Here is a 24,826-nt window from a genome sequence, read left to right on the forward strand (position 1 = left end):
TTTTTTGAGATTATTGTAGCCCATTAGTTACATTTTATAGCACACAGCTATTATGATTGACCTCTAATAGTTTCATGAATGTAAATCTGAACTCCCCAAGAGCAGAGTTACATTATAAATGTCCATCCAATCAATGCATGAATGAATATCTTCTGATTACACCTGGGTCTGAGTGAACTAAAGCAGAAAATGCTAAGCTTTGTGAGAAAAGTAACCTTGCTTATCTTCCTCACCAGCTATTTATTCAATGCTTTGTGCAATATTTGAGCTTATTATTTATATAATAAATATTTGTGGCTTCATTATCAAATTTAAATAAATGAAAAACTCAAATGTTCCTAAAAACTTCATATCTGTAGTGTTAAAGTGATACCCATGTCCCTGTGACAAAGGGCCCAGAGTGGGTTTTCCTTATGCATGGAGTCCTAGAACCTCACCAGACTCTCAGGGCAGCTCAGAGTGAAACAGAGGCACCACAGCCATCTGGTCTACTGCTCTCCACATACCCTGTCAAGTGTAAAAGGATTTGACTACAACCCCTAAGAGTGAGTTCACTGACAATAAAACAGCATTCAAAAGATACTGAGAAGTAGATTGTCCATTTGAGTAGCTTCCTTTTTAATGCTTATTTTTTAATCTTTAATTGATCATCACATCCATCACCACAGAGTAACTGAGACTTTGGCATTCGCTAGATCTCATCCTAGACTCTGGAAATGCAACAGGTGATCAATTCAGCCATAACCTCCTCTTAAAGTTTTATATGAGTAAAAACCAAAGTGATAAAATAAATGGAGAAGTGCACAATGTTGCAGAAACACACAGTAAAGGGATTTATCTGAGACCTGGTGGTCAAAGAGGAATGGCTGGGGAATGGGGAATGGCTCTTAAACTGAGAACTGAAAGCCAAGAAAAAATAACAGCAAAGAGAAGTGAGATGGTGAAGAAGCCCACTTCCAGCAAGAGACAAAAGCAAAAGCTCTGCAGTAAAAGAGGAAATAAGAGGGGGAAAAATAGCTGGTGTATAGTGGAAAATAAAGTGGAGGGTGTCATGAAAGGAAAAAAAGGCAACTAATGGTGAAGTTTATGGAAATCTAAAAGGCTGAGCACTGAAGAATTGATGCTTTCAAACTGTGGTACTGGAGAAGACTCTTGAGAGTCCCTTAGACTGCAAGGAGATCAAATCAGTCAATCCTAAAGGAAATCAACTCTGAGTGTTCATTGGAAGGACTGATACTGAAGCTCCAATACTTTGGCCACCTGATGGGAAGAGCCGACTCATTGGAAAAGACCCTGATGCAGGAAAGACTGAAAGCAAAAGGAGAAGTGGGTGGCAGAGGATGAGATGGTTAGATACTATCACCAACTCAATGGACATGAATTTGAGCCAACTCCAGGAGATAGTGAAGGACAGGGGAGCCTAGTCTGCTGCAGTCCATGGGGTTGCAAGGAGTCAGACACGATTTAGCGACTGAACAACAACAAAGAGGTCACATTAAAGATTTCCAACTTTCATCCAAGAATAATGAGAAGCCACTGAAATATTTCAACAAGGGAGTCATGTGATCAGGCATTTACTTCCACCAGGTTATTCTGGTTGTCACATGGTGAATGCATTGAAATGAGGCAAAGTGGATTTGAAGGAATGTTGGTTCATTAGTCTGCAGGAAAGAAGATAGAGGCTGACCCGTGTTACGGTCATGAGTTTAGAAAAAAGGAAATACACATGGGGATATTTTCAGGAGAAAGAAAAGATGACTCAGTGACTGGTTTTGAGAGGTAAAGGATGGAAAAGAACTAAAGATATTGAAATTTGAATTGAGCTACTGAATATTGGAAATCCCCTATGTGTTGAACCAGACAGAGTATGGATTTAGGACTAAGGAAGCTCTGAAGCTAAATCCAGGTCTTAATCCCCTCTAGCTGTACACTTTTGAGGTCATTGTTTTTTATCTCTAACTCTCAAATTCCTTATCTGCAAATAATGTCTACTTCATAGAGCTACTCTGAAGAATAAGTGATAAATATATCACCCTGTCATCTTTCTAAAAACTCTATTGTATCTAGCACATTATAGACTTCCAGAAAATGCTGGGTTCTTTGTCTTCTCCCATTAAGACTTCGAGTACATTAGTCATATTCCCAAATATTTTCTCCAGACACATTTTATATTTATGGATCCCACTGTTTCCTGATTTCCAACCCTCTGTGTGATTCTGTTACATGGGTCACTTCTTTCTCTCACAGTCACAAATAAATGGTGATTTCACAGAACCTGAGCTTGTTATTTTTCTTCCTTGAGAATGCCTGTGTGAATTTTACTTTTATTACATTTCATTTTCTTGTTTTTTTTTTCCCCCTGGAAACTATTTTGATTTATAAAAGTTCATTTTGAATCTATGCTACGATTCATGGGATTGCCTCATCTCTTTTTTTTCCCCTAATTATCACCCATCTTTTTCATTTTCACATTTATTCATGTTGTCTTTCAACCAGTCACATCTCTATTCATTACATTTTCTCGTTGCTTATTATATCACTGGTGAAGTTGTAGGTGCTATAGGAGATAATAAGAGGAATAAAATTAAAACCAAGTAAATTATAGATCAAGAAGAATGTGCTGGATGATTGATACTTAGTACACAATGGAGATATGAAACCAGATGCCACAAAGGCATTTGCAACAGATTTGTGATAAATGCTATAAAGATAGCATGAACCTCAGGCTGGCTCTGTGAAGGAGGAAAGGCACAGCAAAGGAGTAAGTTTTGAGTTGGTACTTGGTATACAGATAGAATTTCAAGAAAAGGAGATGGAGAAAAGCCTTGTGATGCTGAAGACAGAGTCTGAGCTAACGAATAAGGATGAAGAATTAAACAACAGTGAAGACTCTGACTTGAGTTTGGAGAAAAGTGTCTGCTGCAGGCAGAAAGTACGGGATCCAGAATATTGGTCAAGGATTTTAGAATGTTATCTGTTGGAATACCAGGAGCACTTCATGGTTAGGGAGAGAGGTGTACCATCATGAGGATTATGACGCCATCATTGTTTTCAGGGAAGATGAGAAGGCATAGTCTCTGCTCTGAATTCTACAACTCCTCCCTGACGTCCCCCACAGGCTGGCTCCCTGCAATCCACACATCTGAACCATCCCTGGGTGACGCGGGAAGTTTACAACAGTTCAGAGCCTTCCTGTCTTACTCATCAAGTGGAATTCACAACTGAGGCTCCAAGAAACAGCATATGGAAGCCCCGGCAGACGCGCCAGACTCGCGCGTTCATGCTGTGTCAAACCGTGGCTCTTTCTTGGTTGCCAATTAGCTCAGTCTCTAGAATTGGTCTTCTGTCTCCTGCTGGATTATTTTAGTTCTGACTTTTCGTTCTGCCTAATATAGCTGGCTCTTTCTAGGATGACTCCCTGTCTTGAACACCGGCCTATATCCTTGATGCGATGGTGCAGGAGACTCGCTTTGCTCTGACTCAGCTCTGCAGACTATGCCTGGCCATTCTGTGCCCCTCTGGAGCCACCTTCTGGGACTCCTTTGGTCCCCAGCTCCATCTCCCTCTCCCCCTGCCCTTCGGTCTTCTTCCCCACTACATACAGCTCCTCTTCGCTTTCTGCTCCAAGCTGCTTCCTGAAAACCACACTGCTGTATGAAGGGGAAAGATCAGTAATAACAACTCAGTTGTTGCTGTTGTCTGTTGCTAAGTCGTATCCAACTCTTAGCAACATCTTCAGTTCAGTTCAGTCACTCAGTCGTGTCCAACTCTTTGCAACCCCAATGGACTGTAGCACACCATAGACTGCAGCACACCAGGCTCTTCTGTTCTTCACTATTTCCCAGCATTTACTCAAATTCAAGTCCATTGAGTCAGTGATGCCATCCAACCATCTCATCCTCTGCTGCTCCCTTTTCCTTTTGCCTTCAACCTTTCCCAGCATCGGGGTCTTTTCCAATGAGTTAGCTCTTCCCATCAGGTGGCCAAAGTATTAGAGCTTCAGCTTCAGCATCAGTCCTTCCAATGAATAGTCAGGGTTTATTTCCTCTACGATTGACTTGTGTGATCTCCTTGTTGTCCAAGGGACTCAGACTAACACAACTTGTGGGCAGTGGGCCTGAACTAGGCTGGGAGAAGTAGGCATTAAAGAAAGACATGTGAGGACAAGATCCCCAAAGTAAACTTGAAAGGCTAAGAAACTGAGAGGAGAGTAAAAAAGATTGTGTTGTCTGTGAAAATTGTCTAAAGACACATTAAAGGAGTCTGAAGATTTATGACAACCAGACGTAACACTGCCCCTAGACTGGAACAGAGGTGGGGGCGATGCTATAAAAGGCATTGTTGGCAAAGCTGGAATAGGCACAGTAGATTACATAAAAATACTACATCCATGTTAAAAAATAGAGGTAAAAATATCTTAGAAATGCATCTTATACCTTATCCTACGTGTTTCATCATCTACTAAAACAATTCTGTAAATTTCCTCCTTTTGGATGTGTTGAGATGATGATGTAGTGAATCACACGTTTAGATTCCATGATAGTTATACATTTTAAAGTATTAAATAGCTAGATAATTCTTAGTTAAAAGACACAGTTAAACTAATTCTTAGGTGGTTAAAACGTATTATTAAATTTTTAATAATTATTAAATGTATTATTATTATTAAAAAGAAAGAAAAACTGGATTTGAAAATCAATCAATCCAAAAATAGACTACAAAGAAACAGAACTGAAATCGATTTCAAAACTTATTACTGAAAGAAGTTTAGAAAGCATGAAGTTGAGAGAGAGGGAGAGTGTGTGTGCGTGTGTGTGTGTGTGCACGTATGTGTTTGGAGGGTGGGTATTGTGAACCAGAAGTAAAAAGATTTTACTAAGAAGAAAGAAAAGAAGGAAGTGCTGGAGAGAAGCCAGGAGAGTGACAGTTAACATCTGACTGTCAGGACTTCCATCATGGTTCCAGGTTGCACCAGTCACAACTTGCCTTGGAAATAGCCCCGATTACTACTAACAAAATAGCCTACTGCTCTGAATCTTCACAGAGCAATTCCTCTCAAAGGCTGTGGAAAGGTCCCAGCTCTGATTGTAAAAGGAGTCCCCCAACCACAGGAACTTCAGGAGGGCAGGTATTCACGTGTCGTCAAACCCTGGCCTGGAGCACACAAAGCAAAAACTCGTACCCCCAGATCTACTTAACAAGGGGTGCCCAACCTCCAGGATCTAATGTCTGATGATCTGAGATGGAGCTGATGTAATAATAATAGAAATAAAATGCACAATAAATGCAATGCCCTTGAATCATCCCTAAACCATCCATCCCACTCTCAGTCCTTGGAAAAATTTTTCCATAAAACTGGTACATGGTGACAAAAAGATTAGGGACCACTGTGCTGAAGAACTACCCAGAGAACTTTAAAAACCCACTACAGTTCATATCAGACACCAAGGCAATGAAATCAGAGCCTCCAGTGAGGACAGGAGCATTCCCAGTTTCAACCGGGGTTGAGAATATAAACTGACTTTGAGCTTCTGTGTGCTCAACTGTCAAAAGAATATTTAAGTATAGTAATATTGGCTAAACACCATTAAAACCCAAACCATAGTTGTTGCATTTTATATGATTTGGGTAATTAATTTTAACAGCTCCTCTGTACATTTCTAAGAAAATAATTTTAAATGAAATCTACAAGATAGAAAAATATTTCAGTTAAATAAAACTCTTGCTGTCACTATCTTCTTCAATGGGTTTCACATCCAGGGCACCTGAAACCTCCGTCAAATTTGAAAAGTTTAATTCTATATGATGGTAACATATGAATCCAAAGCCCCCTTGATCTGTAACAGAGAACAATTAATTCAGTTCATACAAATCCTTTTTAAGAGAATTAATCCAGCATTTGAAAACATGGCTCACAGTTGACATAAAATGCTGTCAGGGGTTTTTATTCCAGAAAATATCCTGCTTGAAGGAGGCATGTGGAACAGCTGGAGAGCATCAGACTTGCCAGTCTCAGCAAGATGACATTTTCCCCAATTGATTTATCTGAATTTCATTTCAAAAAAAAATACACTCAAAAGCAGTCTCACTCCGAGGTTCAACATTTCTCAATGCCTACATATTTCCATTAAGAACCCAACTTTGATTATTTCATTTGAGGATGCTCTGGGGACAGAATTCTTACCTGCATTAGAGCAGATGATGTCTTGAGAATTCTTGCACATTTGGTTACTCTTTTTCTTGGTCAGGTCACAGTTGGTTGGGTACTGGCAAGCGTCACCAAACCATCCTTCATCACATTTGCATCTGCCACAGTCACACTTACCGTGGCCTGAGAATTTAACAACATCCAGTTAGACTTAGATTGTTCTCCAAAGAATCTTAAGACTGATGCTGGCTCAGGAATGAACCATAATAAATTCAAACACAAGTATATGGCAGCAGCTGGCGGGGTGGGGGGGCACTATTTATACTCCATACAATGGACTATGTGGGCTTTATTTCCAAAATCACCTTTGATAACTCATGCTAAAAACATTAACTCATAGAGACATTAGGCTAGATAATTAACCAGAGGTCTAAAAAACACATGATCAGAAAATTTAGCACTAAAAAAGTCCGCCAGGCACTTGCACATTTAAGACACCAAAACCCAATAAAAATTGTTTCCATTTAGCTGCATTTTATAACACATAAGATCACAAACTCTAAGTAAGGAATCTTAGATAAAATTCTACTAAACATTGGCCTTATGTTTATTTGAATTTCATATGCAATAAATTGTATAGATATATTAAATATATATCTCTATATATTTATAATTTTCCCACTTTGGGATAAGATTAACATGAAAAATAAGTATACATTTTGTTTCCTGATGGGAAAATTTGGTTCAGGAGTCAAAAGGATAAGAGTCATAGCCATCCACCTTCACAAAAGTTTCTCAACCTTTCATTTTCTCAAATCAACATTTTGCTGTTTTTATTTTTGCGGTCATTAATTTTATCAAGTCTTGTTTGAAGAAGCCAGCTAATGTCTTCATTGATTGCATATTAGACAGAAGTGCAAAACACATACAATCCTTGGTCTTTGTCCTCAAGGGATTTACAAACTGCAAAGTCAAGGCTAATATGCAAAGAGGATTGTGTTATGTTCAGCCAGAACCGTTTGTTGTATGTTGTATGAAGTTGAAGGATGTAGTCTACAACCTACAGAAGAGGAGAAAGATTTTCTGGACTTCTTTGACCTTTAACTGGGCTTTGAAAGGTGAGCAGAATTTGAATGGGTTGCAGGGAGAATGAAGAAGAAGGTGCTAGTCACTCAGTCTTGTCCGACTCTTTGTGACCCCATGGACTGTAGCCCACCAGGCTCCTCTGTCCATGGAATTCTTCAGGCAAGAATGCTGAAGTGGGTTGCCATTTCCTTCTCCAGGGGATCTTCCTGACCCAGGGATCGAACCCTGGTCTCCTGCACTGCAGGCAGACTCTTTACCACCTGAGCCACCAGGGAGAGAGTATTCGTATATTATTCAAGATGACAATGCCATGTCTTAGTGCCTATTTCAGGCACTATGAATTTCTCATAGGCCACAATGAAGCGGAATCATTGATCTGGGGCCAACAGTCATTCAAGGTGGAGGCCAAAATCCACACGATGAGGTCCAGATGGTCGGTCCGAGTGGATGGCTCAAAGGCATGCCACGCGGGCATGTCGGGCAGAGCCTGGGTCTCTGATCGGCTCTGACTTTAAAACTCCTCTGCATGTGGCCCAGTCCACATAAGGGTTTCTATTCCTGTTGCATTTTTTGAATTAATTATTCTGTTTCACAAACAACAACACCTTGCCTGCACCCTAATTGCAATTCATTTTATCCAGAGCATGTTACTTTGTCAAACTGATCGTATCATCTTGCATCCCTGTCTGGTCCTACACGATCCTGTCAATCTCAGCCAGCTTGGTATCACTGACAATCATAAGTGATCTCTCCTGCCAATCAGTCTATTTATGAACGTATTGAGCCAAATTCTTAAAGTGGCTAAACCTCTTTTGGTGAATTAAGAATATCGGTCACTGTAATGATTCTTTAATAATATTAGTGTATTAGGTTAAACAATGTGAAATAGCCACTTTTAAAATAAATTTATTTATTTTTAATTGACAGATAAATGCTTTACAATATTGTGTTGCTTTCTGCCGTATACCAACATGGATCAGTCATAGGTAAACATACATCCCCTCTCTCTAGAATCTCCCTCTCACCCCATCCCACCCCTCTAGGTTGTCACAGAGCAACAGGTTTGAGCTCCCTGTGTCATAGAGCAAAGAAACAGCCACTTCTATAAGTTAAATGCCAGCTATTTCTTATGGTTCATCCCAATAACGAAAGCCTAATATCAACTATGAAGAAAATAAGAATGATTTAGGAGACAAGGAAGTATCTAGAAAAAGAATACATCTCTTATATTGGATGGAAGATCTTAAACTCCAAACTAAGGTATATATGACAGAGGTGGGTAATGGTTTGTGGGTCAAAGGTTACAGACTTTTTAAAATGGAGATTTGGAAAAATAGAGGAAAAATAAGCACAATGTACAGATGATACTAAAAGGCTCATTCATCTCACAATGACTCCATAAAGCATCAGTAGAAGCTATATTTTAGGTGCTTATACCCCAGAGTTATTAGTACATGGAGGTGCAGTTTCAGAAACTTGTTCCATAAAAGGCTCTATGATAAAATAAACATGGAAAGAGACATGCTGTATTCTTCTCTTAGCGAGTCATGATATATACCAGCACACTGAAGCCCACCAGCAGTCCTTTCAAGAAAAAGCTATTTAACTTTATTTAGAATACACAATTTTTTTTATTAGGAGGCCCCTTTTCCTCACATCTTATGTTAACATCTTAGGCACACGCTGCCAGGTAATGTGTTTTCAGCTTTTCCTTAAGCATCTGACTGCAGGCAAAGATGACAGCCAAGGTAGGATAGGGTCATCTGCTTTTATTTTTTATCTAAACTTCATGCCCGGTAGGTTCTTCTTGATTCTCTTTCCTCTATTTAGGAAAGCACATGGGAGTAGGCTTTTTTTTACTGTCAAAAATTGCCAAGGAATAGCCTATATAACTTTATCAGGAGATAAGTACACAATGTTTTTAGAAAGAAAAGAATCTTTAAATAAGTCCTACTCTTTGAAAGGGAAAGTGTCACTCAGTCATGTCCGACTCTTTCCGACCCCTTGGACTGTAGCCCAGTAGGCTCTCTGTCCCTGGAGTTCTCCAGGCAAGAATACAGGAGTGGGTAATCATTTCCTTCTCCCGGGGATCTTCCCGACCCAGGAATCAAACCTGGGTCTCCTGTGTTGCAGGCAGATTCTTCACCGTCTGAGCCACCAGGGAAGATCCTCTTTACCCAAAGTTACAAAGAACTTTGGCCAACCTCAGGGAATGAGGCTGCTGTATTATCGAAGCAAGGTCATCGCCACTGTAGTGTCAACAACGTGGCTTTGCCGAACATCCCGTTTGGCAAAACACTTTATCCACTGTGTACTAGTTTGCTACAGCTGTCATCCAAAGTACCATAAACTGAAAGGCTTAAAACAACAAAAATTTCCTCATTCCCAGCTCTAGTGCCCCCAAACTGACATCAAGATGCCAACGGTCTGAATCCTTCTAGAGGATCTGCCAGAGACATGCTCCCATTCCTGTCTCCCATCTACTGGTGGCTGCCTGCCGTCCTGGTGCTCCTTGTCTGAGCAAGCTTTCCTTGCTCTGCTTCTGTCTTCATGTGGTTTTTCCTCTGTGTGTCTGTGTCTTCAAATCTTTCTCCTTATAAGTGCACAGGTCACTGGATTTAGAGTCCCTCAGACTTCTGGAGGACCACATCTTAATTACATCTTCAAAGACTGTCTTCCCAAATGTCACATTCAAGGCACCGGATGGAGGGATTTCACCCATCCTTTAGTGGGGCATAATTTAATCCTCAAGAGCTGCAAGTAATAGATCCTGATTACCCTCTTTCCTACTTAGATGGAATATTTAAAAGCAGAGACATCACTTTGCCAGTAAAGGTCCATAAAGTTAAAGCTATGGTTTCTGTAACAGTCACATAAGGTTGTGAGAGTTGGACCATAAAGAAGGCTGAGTGCAGAAGAGTTTATCTTTCAAACCGTGGTGCTGGAGAAGACTCTTGAGAGTCCCTTGGACTGCAAGGAGATCAAACCACAAATCCTAACAGAAATTAGCCCTGAATATTCATTGGAAGGACTGGTGCTGAAGCTGAAGCTCCAATAGTTTGACCACCTGATGCAAAGAACTGACTCACTGGAAAAGACCCTGATACTGGGAAAGATATTCACACATAAGATGTGGTCTTTTTATTCCCTCTTAGATATGAAAATAAATGGCTAGAGCCGAGAGCAGCTCCCCCATCCCCATTTCTGTGCTACACTAGGAGGGCCTGAGAATTCCCACCGACCGCCTGGCCCAGGTCCACACGCGCTTCCACAGCTCTGCTAGCCCCTCTTCTCCCCCACTCCTCCCACAGTCGAGGTCCCTGATCACCCCCAGTCCCAGGACATCTGCACCACCCCAGACTGGGCGGAAAGCCACAGCAGGCTCTGGAAGCCAGGTGAAGATCTTTGTGATAGCAGGGCCAGGTCCCAGTCTCCTTGGGCTAGGGGGCAGCGGTGGAATGGACTACTACTCAGCCATGAGAAAGAAGGTGATCCTGGCATTTGGAACAACATGAAGGGACCTGAGGGCAAAATGCAAAGTGAAATAAGTCAGACGGAGAAAGAGAAATAGTGCATAATTTCACTTACACATGGAACCTGAAAATAACGAGCCAAGCAAACAAACAAGCCAAAAACCAAACTCATAAAAAAAGAGGTTTGTACTTAACGGGGCGGGGACAGAGAATTGGATGAAGGTGGCCAAAAGGTACAGACTTCCAGCTGTATGATGAATAAGCACCAGTGTGTCACATACAACACGATGACCATAGTTAATATACACTGGGCTTCCCTGGTGGCTCAGATGGTAAAGAATCTGCCTCCAGTGCAGAAGACCCAGGTTCAATCCCTGGGTTGTGAAGATCCCCTGGAGAAGGGAACAGAAACCCCCTCCAGTATTCTTGCCTAGAGAATCCCCATGGACAGAGAAGCCTGGCGGCTACAGTCCACGGGGTTGCAAAGAGTCGGACACGACTGAGTGACTAAGCGTGCACGCACACACACACGCAATGAAGCAGTGGTCCTCAACCTTTCTGGCACAAGGTACCAATTTTGTGGAAGACAATTTTTCCACTGACCAGGGCAGGGAGTGTTTTCAGGATAATTCAAGATTATTACATTTATTGTGCACTTTATTTCTATTATTATTACATCAGGTCAACTTAAGATTATCAAGCATTAAATTCTGGAGGTTGGGGACCCTGAAGTACAGTATATTCAAAAGTTAAGGAAGTCAATCCTAAGAGTTCTCATGACGAAGAGAAAACAACATTCTCTTCTTTCTTTGTATTTCTATGAGATGACAGATGTTAACCGAAGTTATTGCGGCTATTATTTATATGTAAATTATTATGCTGCACACCTTAAGCTTACATAATGCCATGTCAACTGTATCTTAATAAAGCTGGAAATAAATCTTGATTATTAATTACTACCCCATCATTACCACTGAAAATAATTTTTCATCTATAGGAGGATAGATGTTAAAAAATTATTGTCTATGCATGTCAGATACACTGTTAAAGCCACACAGTAACCTTGAAATAGACGGTTTTAATCTGAGAACTCAGTTGGCCCCGCAAATCTAACTTCTTGTTGCTTAGTTGCCAAGTTGTGTCTGACTCTTTGCAACCTCATGGACCATAGCCCACTAGGTTCCTCTGTCCATGGGATTTCCCAGGCAAGAATACTGGAGTAGGTTGCCATTTCCTTCTCCAGGAGATCTTCTCAACCCAGGGATCGACCCCTTGTCTCCTGCATTGGCAGGCAGACTCTTTATACTGAGCCACCTGGGAAGCCCACAGATCTACTTGCTTTGGTCAAAAAGGTAAACTTCCAAGACCAGCATTGTATCCTAATGTCCGATGGATTCAAACAAGCTCATTTAATAATGGACACACTCAATTTTTCTCCTGTTCTTTCTAAGCCACTATAGCTCTCCCAGCCTCTCTAGGTATGAGAAACAAAAGAACAATGTCACATCTAAATTCTAAGAAGAGGACCCCTTGGCTAATTTTACAATTATTTCACGGTTTGTAATAGAAATGACTATTTTCAAGACAGGGGCACCAGTCCCTCCCTGTTTCTTTATTTAAAAAAAGACTTCTTAGATAGTTACTTCCCACTTCTATGTGAAGGATGGAAGGATTCTGTGCAGAAGGGAATTTTGGCCCAGAAATGGAAAGATCTGCTCTCTGGTCTTGCCTGGACACTAATCCACATGTGACCTGGATCAGGAAAGTGGAAAAGAGGAGAGGAAAGGAAAACTAATAAGTATTGGCTGCCGGGTAGAGTGATAAGTACTCTATGCAGGCAAGTCTCTTTGGCTTCCATAAAGAGCCAGTGAGATAGATTTTGTTTCCTTGTTTTACAAATAAGAGGAACAAAGTATTATTAGCTCACTTAGCTGAAAAGTTGTGTTTTTCCTATTACAATCAACATTATCCATTTAGTTGCAATGCAGTAAACATGAGAGGTCAAACCAGTCAATCCTAAAGGAAATCAACTCTGATTACTCATTGGAAGGACCGGTGCTGAAGCTGAAATGCCAAGACTTTGACCACCTGATGCAAAGAACTGACTCATTGTAAAAGACCCTAATGCTGGGGAAGACTGAGGGCAAGAGGAGAAGGGGGCTCAGAGGATGAGGTGGTTGCATGGCAACACTGACTCACTGGACAGGAGTTTGAGCAAACTCAGGGAGACAGTGAAGGACAGGGAAGCCTGGCGTGCTGCAGTTCATGGAGTCACAGTCAGACGTGACTGAGCAACAGAACAACAACAAACACGAGAGCACCTTTTTGCTCCAGGAAAAGTGGTGTCAGTGAGGACTGGCAGCTTGATGACACCAGTTTAGTTTTTTGTGTTTCCTTTTGTTACTCACATGCTCAGAAGTGGATTACTCAATACTTGTTGAAAGAATCCTAACAGCAAAATCATCAGACTTTACTATTGAAAATTAAATAATGCTAAAGTTGGAGGATTAAAGAATTCAGGAGTCTAGTTATCTGATTTCTCTAGACGTCACTGTGCTGATCTGCAAAGTTAAGAGATTGGACTGAATCACCCCCAAGCTTCCTTTCACCTTGAAAACTCCATACTACAGCCTCAGTTATCTTGTTTTTGTTACAATAAACCAAGGTAGTCCCTTCAAACAGCACATTCAACATATTAAATCAGGGTGGTGGTGGTGGATATTGTTACCAAATCTATTTGCTACTGACAATATCATGAAACAAAATCCTACTTGTTACTCAAAGCACCCACTAGAATACTGTACATTATCCTGATAAGTTCATTTTTAAAGTGGGTTTGGGTTGAATACTGCTAAGATTCAGGGATTTAACGTTAGAATTCTGGTAACCTGAAATAATTACAAATTGTAAAACATAAAATATAAACTATAGCAAACAATACACAATGTTTTGGCTGAATCTTGAGTAGTAAATTTCACAAACATATAATTATACATCATAGTCAAAAATTATACAAGACACTCAGACACAAGCCCTAGCTTGGAAATTCGGGAAATCTAGGTGCTCGTATATATTCTGCCATAGTTGGTCTTCTGATCCTCACCAGGTGAGTTAATATTCTAACATTTCAGGAATCATTTGTTCTTTTTGGTCTGACAACTTAAACACGTACATAGATACAGTATTTCTCAAGGGATGCAGGGCATGTGTCTTTAGAGTGAAAGTCGCTCAGTCCAGTCGTGTCTGACTCTTTGTGACCCATAGACAATACAGTCCGTGGGATTCTCCAGGCCAGAATACTGGAGTGGGTAGTTGTTCCCTTCTCCAGGGGATCTTTCCAACCCAAGGATCAAATCCAGGTCTCCTGCATTGCAGGTGGATTCCTTACCAGCTGAGCCACCAGGGAAGCCCAAGAATACTGGAGTGGGTAGCCTATCCCTTCTCCAGGGGATCTTCCCAACCCAGGAACCGAACCAGGGTGTCCTGCATTGCAGGCAGTTTCAGTTGAGCCAACAGGGAAGCCCAAGTGTCTTTAACGGGGAAGTATTAGAATTGTTTTCCCTGCTCTGTTTTATCCACGTTTATCAAGAAGCTGGTGTTCCCACCCTACCCCATCATTAGAGGATGTACTGTATTTCTCAGGTGTCTTGAGAAGGGAAAGAGAAAGAAAGATTACTGGGGAGGGAGGAGAGAGGAGGGTTCGGGATGGGGAACACATGTATACCTGTGGAGGATTCATTTTGATATTTGGCAAAACTAATACAATTATGTAAAGTTTAAAAATAAAATAAAATTAGAAAAAAAAAAAGAAAGAAAGATTACTGGACCAGATGATAGAAACTTTCAGTTCTCTGTTCCTCTAGCTCCAGTTCTAAGAGCTTTTTCATCAGAAACCTTTACCAAGATTCCCTCATTTTCTTCTGTAATTAAAAAAAATAAAATGTACCCTCAGCTCCTTTAGTTTCTTCCTTGGCTTGTTGTTCTGTGTAGGGGTATTTTATTCAAGAGCGTCTCTTCATCTCAAATACTCCAAATGATAGAAGCCACTCAAGTCTTGTGAAAGTCGCCCAGTCGGGTCCGGCTCTTTGCAACCCCATGGACTGTAGCCCACCAGGCTCCTCTGTCCGTGGAATTTTCCAGGCAAGAATACTGGAGTGGGTTGCCATTTCTCACTATCCACCAACAGTATTTCTTAGTTGATGGAAATGAACTTAGTCAAACTGGAATCTAAGAATCTCAGAACACTGTAACCAGACTAGGAAACCGGGAATGAGTGACATCTCCCTAGTTTTACTAGGAACAAAATGAAGCTCCATGCTCACCATCACCCACCTCCTTCTCATTTAGATAAACATATGTGTCAAGGAATCAGGTCAATGGAGATATGTATATATGGGCCTCAATGGAGATACATATATGTATATATGTATATATAGGTGAAACAGCTGTGAACGGGCAAGCACATGACACAGGCCACATATATGTACATACATACATGTTTATATATGTCTATATATACACTCTTGGGTAGCTCACTCACGCATAACTGACTCACTTTGCTGTACAGCAGAAACTAATGCAACATTGTAAATCAACTGCATGCCAATAAAAACAAATCTTAAAAAGTCAGTAGGAAAAAAATCCAATAGAAATCCCCCATATAACGAAGCACACTGCCTGGGCAGTCATTGGGAAACAGATAAAATGATTCTCCATGACTTATCTTTCTAGTCATTCTGCCTAGGATGCCTCCATTCCCCAAACCCTATTTTCTATAAAATAAAACCACTTTATTTGTTTGAAAAAAATACCGGGCCTTTCCTTTTGGCCCTGTTGCAACTCCTAAATTCCAGTGGGCTGTGGAAAGTTTCCCCCATACAGAGCTTCTAATATGCCCAGAAGTGGACACTACCAAAAACATGGACTTTTAATAATCTACCTTTTAAAAAAATCTATTTTTTAAGAGAGACCTCTCCTATTGCTCCTTAAAGAAGTCTGTGCAATGACTAAACAAAGCTATGATCACCTCAAGGTCTTCAAGCATTACGATCAAGAGATTCTTGAGGTATTTTATCCTCAACCAACTAAAAAGGAGCAGATGGTAGCAATTTATTATTTTATTTCCTTCTCACTTACTTCAAAAATTAATAAACATTTATATGTTCAGTCCAACTTTAATGTAAATCTTCTAATAGCAAGGACTTTTCTATTAATTCAATAACCCCCTAAGGTACCTCTTCTCTAAGCTGTTCATAAAAGCAGGTACTGAATAAAAGTTGTTGATAGTTTGGTTCACTTGATTGGAAAAAAATGAAACTATTCTCTTGAAAGCAAGTAAAGCACTTTAAGTCAAGACATTTTCTACAATACAAAGATCAGTCAGCAGAAAAAAAATACTTATCAGTAGTTGGCATGGAGACTAAATTGAGCTCATTACTATTCATTTTTAAAACTTTTTAGGAACTCAAGAAGTCATTTAGAAAATTAGAAAGAAAGCAACTCATGGACAAGGTAAAAATTTTTTAAATAAGTTGTCACTGTTGGCTCCCTTTTTAAAAAATTAAAATCTAGATCAGTAGACAGAAAAATTAAATTGGAAATAAAACCAGAGGGCAAAGTTGCTTTTTAGGATATAATACTGTTACATTGTTCTGACATCCCTACTCATTTCAGGAGAAATAAAAACTACACACAGTTCATTCACAAGTAGTTCTTATAGAAACCATATATATTGGAAGAGGAGAGGCAAACTTAACTGAGCAGTATGTTTAGAGGATTGAAAGGAAAGGAAATTGGTTTGGACACACAACTCACTTGGCCTATGGGATGCTAGTGGATCTTTATGCAGAGGCTTGAAATATGCTTTGTACAGCTGGGGCTTGACTTCTTCTCTTTTATCATCAATTGACAAGACTTGTGGAGCAGATCTGAACCAAACGTATGACTAGTTTATGTCAACCAACTCCCACCCAAAGGTTTCCCAGGTGGCTCAGTGGTAAAGAATTCATCTGCTGATGCAGGCATTGCAGGAGACGCAGGTTCAATCCCTGTGTGGGGAAAGATCTCCTGGAGAAGGGAATAGCAATCCGCTCTAGTACTCTGCCTAGCAAATCCCATGGACCAAGAACCTGGTGGGCTACAGTCCACGGGGTTGCAAAGAGTCAAGCACAACTGAGCACACCCTCCCACTCAAACCATGGACATGTGAGCACAAATAAATTATTGCTGTTTGAAGTTAAAAAAAAAAAAAAAACGGAAAGAAAGAAAGGAAAGTTTGCCATAATAGCCAGCATGCTCGCTTGTTTTGAAGCCATTAAACTCAAGGTGTTTTGAGAATAGGAAAAGAGTATGACAACAGTGGTATTAGCCTGAGCTCCAAAGAGAAGGAATATCTTCATATGAAAATATAAACAGTTTGGGAGCTTCCTTGGGGTAGAGAATCCTCCCGCCAATGCAGGAGACATGGGTTTGATCCCTGATCTGGGAAGATCCCACCTGGCTTGGAGCAACTAAGCCCTTGCCCCACAAGTATTGGGCCTGGTGCTCAAGAGCCTGGGAGTCACAACTACGGGGCCCGTGAGCTGCAACTACCGAAGCTCGAGTGCCCTAGAGCCCATGCTTTGCAGCAAGAGAATCCACTGCAATGGCAAGTCCGTGCACCACGACTAGAGAACAGCTCCCGCTCGCCACAACTAGAGAAAAGCCTGCACAGCAATGAGACCCAGCACAGCCAAAAATAATGAATAAATACATGAAAGTTAAAACAAAAAATACAAACAATTCTAAACTTACCAACCCCCAGGATGCACTCTCTGTGACTGAGTCATGAGTTATGTCTCTGAAAAGTTATAGTTATCATCATAATCCATGATAGATAAGTTTCACCTACCATTCAATTTCAAAATATCCCTTTTTAATCATTCTAGATAATGTATCTTCCATTTCTTTTTACATTGGTATAGAGATATTTACTCTGGAAAATAGCTTTACCAAACCATATGCTGCTGCTACTGCTAAGTCACTTCAGTCGTGTCTGATTCTGTGCAACCCCATAGACGGCAGCCCACCAGGCTCCCCCGTCCCTGGGATTCTCCAGGCAAGAACACTGGAGTGGGTTGCCATTTCCTTCTCCAATGCATGAGAGTGAAAAGTGAAAGTGAAGTCGCTCAGTCGTGTCCAACTCCTAGCGACCCCATGGACTGCAGCCTACCAGGCTCCTCTGCCCATGGGATTTTCCAGGCAAGAGTACTGGAGTGGGGTGCCATTGCCTTCTCTGACCAAACCATAATAGAACACCGAAAAATAAAAAACATATTAAAATTCTGAATTACAAATCACTTTAATTCGTATTATTTGGTTATCAAAATGACATGAAAAAACAGAAAACCAGTATTACCATCCTCACCTACTGAAGCGAAAATTCTCAGTTAATGCCTTTAAACAATTCCTCTAAACTTTCAATGAAGCTGTCCAGTCTCCCACTCAGCTTGGGTACCCACAAGGGTGACCAGGAATGAAATCCCCCAGCTTTCTATCCTTTCTCCCTCTTAAGGAACCCTCATCCACGTTGCCTCCTTCCTGCAGCCCCAGAGGCTGTGTCGAGGTCCATTCTTTTCAAGGATTTCTTTGCCATATGGTTTCTTGGAAACCCTGCTTCTTCTCTCTCCTCTGATTCAACCTCAGCTTTGTTGTTAGCACCTTCCTCTTACACCGTGAAATTCATCATCTCCTGGTCTCTACTAAAGGTAATCAACACCCCCTCTATTAAACCCAAGTCCCTATTCTTAGTCTCTATTCCAAATCAATGCTCCATTCCTTATTTAAAGCTCCAGGTAGGTAGTGTTCCATTCCCAGTGTCACCTTTTATCTACATTCCGATTTCAGTCCCACCATTCTACTGACATTAGAAAATTTAATATGCTTTTTATTCCTTAATTCAATTGACATTTAAGTCCTTATCTTATCAGTTGTTTCTCAATCCTTTGGCACCTTCCCCTCTTTCTCCCACCCTGCCATTTGTCCTTCTCTGCCTCCTCACCCTCCTCCATCCTGCCTGAACACATAGCATCAGTAAAATCCATATTTCCCAGTGTATCTTAGACAATCTAAGGAAAGTAAAAGGAATAAAAAGAGACTGGAATATTTATTCTGAAGAGAGTTAATTAAACCTAAGCTCATCATTACACCACTGAATCACACTAAGTTTTAAGCAAGCTTGAACTAAGTCATGTTTAATTATTTTACTTTTTTCACTGGCATTCAGTGAACAGTTGGAAAATAAGAGGAAAACTCACAGCAAGTATCAGAGAAAATTTGAAAAGGAATTAAAAGCAGTATTTCCTTTGCTTAGCCAAATATGCAAGCTTCAAGTTAAATAAAGTTAAATCCTCACATATACTCACTTATCAGTTTTCTTAAAATTAGCAACAGACTTTGTTCTTAGCTTTGATGTTATTTTTCTACCTAAAATATATCTTGGAGAGATTTTGTAAAGAACTGTGAAGGCGTATATTAACGCATATCTGTGGAATCTAGACAAACAGTATAGATGATCTTATTTGCAAAGCAGAAATAGAGACACAGAGAACATATGGGTACCAAAGGGGAAGGGGGTGGGAAGACCTGGAACTGATATATGTGTGTGTGTGTGTGTGTGTATACACACACACACACTACTGATACTGTGTATAAAATAATTATACCTACTGTATGGCACAGGGAACGCTATTCAGTACTCTAAATAGGAAGAAAGTCCAAAAAAGAGGGGCTATATCTGATTCACTTTGCTGCACAGTAGAAACTACCACAGCATTGTAAAGCAACTATACTCCAATAAAAGTTAGTAATTAAAAAAAAAAAAAGTTTTCACAAACAGATGAGTTACAGGTACAGGAGCACATCTGAAACAACCACCACATGTATTTTTTAAATTAATTAATTTTAATTGGAGGCTAATTACTTTACCATGTGTATTTATACTCAAATTCTGTTTCTGAAAACACTGGCTTTCAAACTGAACACCATTCTTTGTCCTACTGTTAACAAGTAGAGAAATCATAAAGAAAGTAATACCCTTGCTTCTATGTCACACAAAATGGATATACCTAAAAACAGAAGATGATCACCTATGCTTTTAATATTTGTTCAACAAAAGCATGCTTAATTTCAAGACACTGTAATATTAGGTATTCTGTATGTTTATAACATGACAAGTAAAGAAAAAATACAAAGAAAGGGCTGAGATTTGATTTTCCTCTATTTGAAACTAGTAAGAACAAATAAGCCTGCACCATTTCATGGACTCTGGCAGAAGACATGAGACTCTGGGTTCAGAGTCTAGGGACTGTATTATTCACATCAATAGCTGTAACTGAAATCTTGATTTCTGTCAGTTACCCAAGCTCCAGTCCCCACAGGACAACACAAGGAGGAGCCGGTGATTCCTACACATGTGGCAGGTTTATGGGAGAGAAATCTCCTGGGTGGGGATCCTGTTTCTTATAATATATGTGGAATAAGCATGCCTGTTGAGAGTCCCCAGGACTACAAGGAGATCCAACCAATCCATCCTAAAGGAAATCAACCCTGAACATTCACTGGAAGGACTGATGCTGAAGCTGAAGCCCCAGTACTTTGGCCACCTGATGTGAAGAGCCAACTTGTTGGAAAAGACGCTAATGCTGGGAAAGACTGAAGTTAAAAGCAGAAGAGGGCAGCAGAGGATGAGATGGCTGGGTAGCATCACCGACTCAATGGACATGAATCTGTGAGCAAACTCCGGGAGGGAGTGGAGGATAGGAAAGGCTGCCACGCTACAGTCCATGGGGTCACAAAGAATCAGACACAACTGAGCGACTGAATAATAACAAAGCATGCCAGAATCTGTGCCAAAGAAGAGTGTGCTATTTTATTACACTAGGTTATAAACAGACCCTCTTTGCTTCAGAAAGAGACACTGGCTGTGTCTTGCAAGACTGTACAAACATACATGAAATGATATTCTGGAATGAAAGCAATCAGTGCATGTGATGAAAAAAAGGACAGAAACATAAGAGACCCATGGAGAATTGTCTCCCAACCCCTATTCATGTCAACATCTTAGCCTATAGAGATCTGCTTTACTCACTCTAACAGAGGCATAATATTCCACTGTCTATACACCACAACCATGTAGCCACCCCTTTTAATGATTTCACTTAACTAGTTTTAATCTTTTACCACTGCAAACAGTGTTGTCATAGGGGTTCTTCCTTAAACAGGCATCTTTAAGCAAAAGTCTGAAAAGATCTGTGGGGTAAATTATTACAAGGGAAGTTTAGGGATAAAAGGGCATACATATCATAAAAGATTTTTTTCCAAAATGATACTAAGTACACTCTCACCAACAACGTGTGAGGATTCACTTGCCAACACATAACATGGAATATCACCAAGGAAACTGAGTTGATCTGAGCATCAAAAATTACATTGGATCATTTTGCTGACATGTGTCAACTATGGATGAGATTCAACATGTTTTCTTTGGTTTATAAATCATTTTTATTTTATAAACAAAATCATTCTTTGTCTCATTTCCTTACAATTTTCTGCTTATATATTTTGCCAACTTTTCTATTGGTTGTTGGACATTTTCATGATTTTTATGAGCAGTGGATTTTAGAAGTTAAAGGATTTAGTCTCTTTTCTGTCATTATATTGCAAATTTTTATGACATCATATTTGGTAGGCTGCAGTTTGGGTTTATTTTTCTTTTGCAAGAATTTTAAGAGGAATTTTTTTTTAATTTATAAATACCCTCACCATATATCTTTGCTGTGTGAACTTCAGCAAGTTATTTAATCTTTCTATATATCCCAGAATTCATGTCTGTAAAATGGGAACAACAGTAGTATTTGTATTATAGTTATTATAAGGATTAAGTCAGATGACAATTGTAAAGTGCTTAAGATAGTGACTGTCACATAATAACCATTATGTAAGTATTTATTAAATCCTTAAAATTTTTTTCTGTCTTGTATAATTTTCTCCTTGAGTACCTGCATCTTCTTTTTAAGTTCATTGCTGAGAAGCAATTTATCTATTAAAAATAACCCTTTCTTTTTAATTTCATAAGTCATTCATAATTTATTTTTAGCTTCACAGTACAGTCTTTCAGATGTTGACTTATTATCTGAGTTTTGATTATTATTTATGTTCTGTATTTCTTATATTACTTTTACAGGTCTCATACTAATTTCTTATTTATTATTAATCACTGAAGAGAGGGATTTTTTTTCCTGGGACAATTATTTTTGAAAGGATATTGTGGAAAGGAATCAGATAAGTGAACTTCTCCATGAATATTGGTTTGCCCATACATGCAAATAGTTTATTATTAATTTCTGAAGGTAAAGTTGATGAATTAAATGTTATATGAATATGTAAGTTTAATAGATATGTCCATAATGTTTTCTAAAATGGCTGTAAATGACTTTCATTTCCACCGAGGACTGTAAGTCAGTTCATTGTTAATGTTTTCTCTTCTTCTTGAAATGCCCTCCCACACTCAACTGGAAAAGAAATCTTTTCCAGGCTCCATAATACTATGTACATATCTACTACTTCACTAACCCATAATTATCTCTTGATATGGCTTTCTTCCCTATTAAACAGTTACCTTCTTTAGGCTATGTGCCATCTTAATTTTATATCCTTGGTTCCTATCCAATTTTCTGGCACACAGTAATTGCCAAAAAAAAAAAAAGTTTGATGCATACATAGATGATGAAGAAGGCATAAAATTACTGTCCAGGGGCACACTACTGGTAAATAATAAAAGTAGTGATGAATCCAGCATTTTCTTCCTGCAAATCATATTTTTCATACATTTGTATAAATTTCCACATTTACATGAATATAAATTAAAGGACTCAAGCCTAGGTCAAAAACCTGTTTTATATATTTGGAATTATAATTATCCTTCAAATGACTTGCAAATGACTCTTATTCATTCTAATACTGGCAAAATTATGGTGTATGGTTTGCACAGACATTAATAATAAGCTTTAATTCATATGAGATTTTAAAGCTTGGTTCAAATATAGTTTCCATCTATGTAACCAAAGTTTGACATAGGATTAATAAACCCTCATTGCATAATTCTTTTTTTGATTAAGCTGCAACTAACCAACTACAGATAATTATGACTAAAACTCAACTGCTTCTAATGCAAACACTCTTAGAGAATCCCTTCTTTTTCAGATAAGATATAGACAACATTTAGAGTCCATTCTGAGGTGAAAATACCTGGGAGTGGATTATAGTAATTTAATAGGTTTGATCCATAAGACAACTTTAATTATCTAGCTAAGAGAGGAGAGGAACATTTTTGTTTTATGTGAAAAATGTGTATGTTTTTAAATGAATAATTTTATTTAATTAGGATTCTTAAATCTAGGAAATTCACTGTGATTACCATTGCGCTGTATGTTAATAAAATTAATTGCCCAGTTGTCAAAATTTATACTTTCAACTTAACTTTTGCCAAAGCAACACCACAGGCAACAGCATCCTCAAACTGCCACATTTTTTCAGTCTGAATGGTTGAACTTGAAGCCCTTCTTTGGGGACTTCCCTGTTGGCCCAGTGGTGAAGATTTTGCCTTCCAATGCAAGGGATGTGGGTTTGATCCTTGGTCAGGGAATTAAGATTCCACATGACTCAAAGCCAAGAAAAAGAACATAAAAAAAAAACAGAAAATATTGTAACAAATTCAATAAAGGCTTTAAAAATGGTCCTCTTAAAAAAAAATCTTTGGGAAAAAAAAGCCTTTCTTTGAAATGATCTGTATCTCTAAAGACTAAATTGTATATGAAATTATATTAATTGATTTTACTCACTTAAGATATATATCCTATTTTAAATACTGTCTAAATTACTAGGCCAAAACTTGTTTTAGTTCTGGGTGGTCATCAAAAAAAAAAGAGAGAGAGAGAGAGAGAAGGTCCTGGAGATGCAATCCTCTGATTACCAAGACGTACTTTCTGGCAGTCAGAGCTGATATAATTTTTCTGTAGTCAGAGCTGTAATAATCAACTTGATTAAAATATTATGAATTCACATATTTCAATAGACTCATCATGGAATGCAGCAGGATGTATCACTTTAACATGGTCTTCTCTATATGCTCACGGTTCTTATAAAATGTGTGATCACAATGAGGGAGAGGAACACTGGATGCCAGAAGAGGTCTAGGAAATAATTTATTGACAATGTAGATCATGTTCACCATAGAAATAAAAAAGGGTCTACTTCAATACAGAGATAAGCAAAGAAAGACTATGTAGTAAACGTTTATTAAATGCCATTGGCTTCAATACCTAAATACCATTGGTTTCTTGAATATGCACAAGTATCATTGGCCCTCAGTATTTTCTGAGGGACCAATTATTAACATGTGATTAAAATAAGTTAATCTGACCAGAAATCATCCACTGTGATAAGGCAATATTTGCTATTGAGGTGATCACAGGAAAATTAATAGAGGTTTTGCACCAACTGACTCAAAAACTTTCATTAAGATAAAGTAAAAATGAGAGGAAGAAAGGAAGAAATTAACTTTCACTGAGTACTTACTATATGTTAGATCCTATGCTGGGTACTTTATGTTCATTAGCAGTAGGTTATTGACCAAACCCTTATGAGTTTAGAATCAGAAAGTCAACATGTAGGCCCAGGGAGAGCAACTGGCTTGTCTCAAATCATAAAATCTGATTCAAATCCAGTACCCATGAACTTGTGTTTCCCACCTCACTTCTCAGTTTCAACTCTCACTCTCAATTTTTCCTCCTTCCAACGTAACTTTCAGGAACACACCTGGCTCCATGGTTCAGTATTTTAGAATAATGACTTAAGAAAGCATGTTATATAATCTTATTTAGATCGATTATGCTAGAGAAATAGCTGTGAAAAGAAGAGAAGCGAAAAGCAAAGGAGAAAAAGAAAGATATAAACATCTGAATGCAGAGTTCCAAAGAATAGCAAGAAGAGATAAGAAAGACTTCTTCAGTGGTCAATGCAAAGAAACAGAGGAAAACAACAGAATGGGAAAGACTAGAGATCTCTTCAAGAAAATCAGAGA

The 24,826-nt window shown here is 39.1% G+C and overlaps 1 protein-coding gene across 1 annotated transcript in view; it reads right to left on the minus strand.

Moving 5' to 3' along the window:
- Positions 1-24,826, minus strand: part of ITGBL1 (integrin, beta-like 1 (with EGF-like repeat domains)) — a 236,932-nt gene that overhangs the window by 123,993 nt on the left and 88,113 nt on the right. Inside the window, exon 2 of the mRNA XM_010831480.1 lies at positions 6,185-6,331. Coding sequence (XP_010829782.1) covers positions 6,185-6,224 — 40 coding nt within the window. The 5' untranslated portion in view covers positions 6,225-6,331. The remainder of the gene's footprint in view (positions 1-6,184; positions 6,332-24,826) is intronic.

This window comes from Bison bison, unplaced genomic scaffold (genome assembly GCF_000754665.1).
Source record: "Bison bison bison isolate TAMUID 2011002044 unplaced genomic scaffold, Bison_UMD1.0 scf7180017864527, whole genome shotgun sequence".
Lineage (NCBI taxonomy): Eukaryota > Metazoa > Chordata > Mammalia > Artiodactyla > Bovidae > Bison > Bison bison.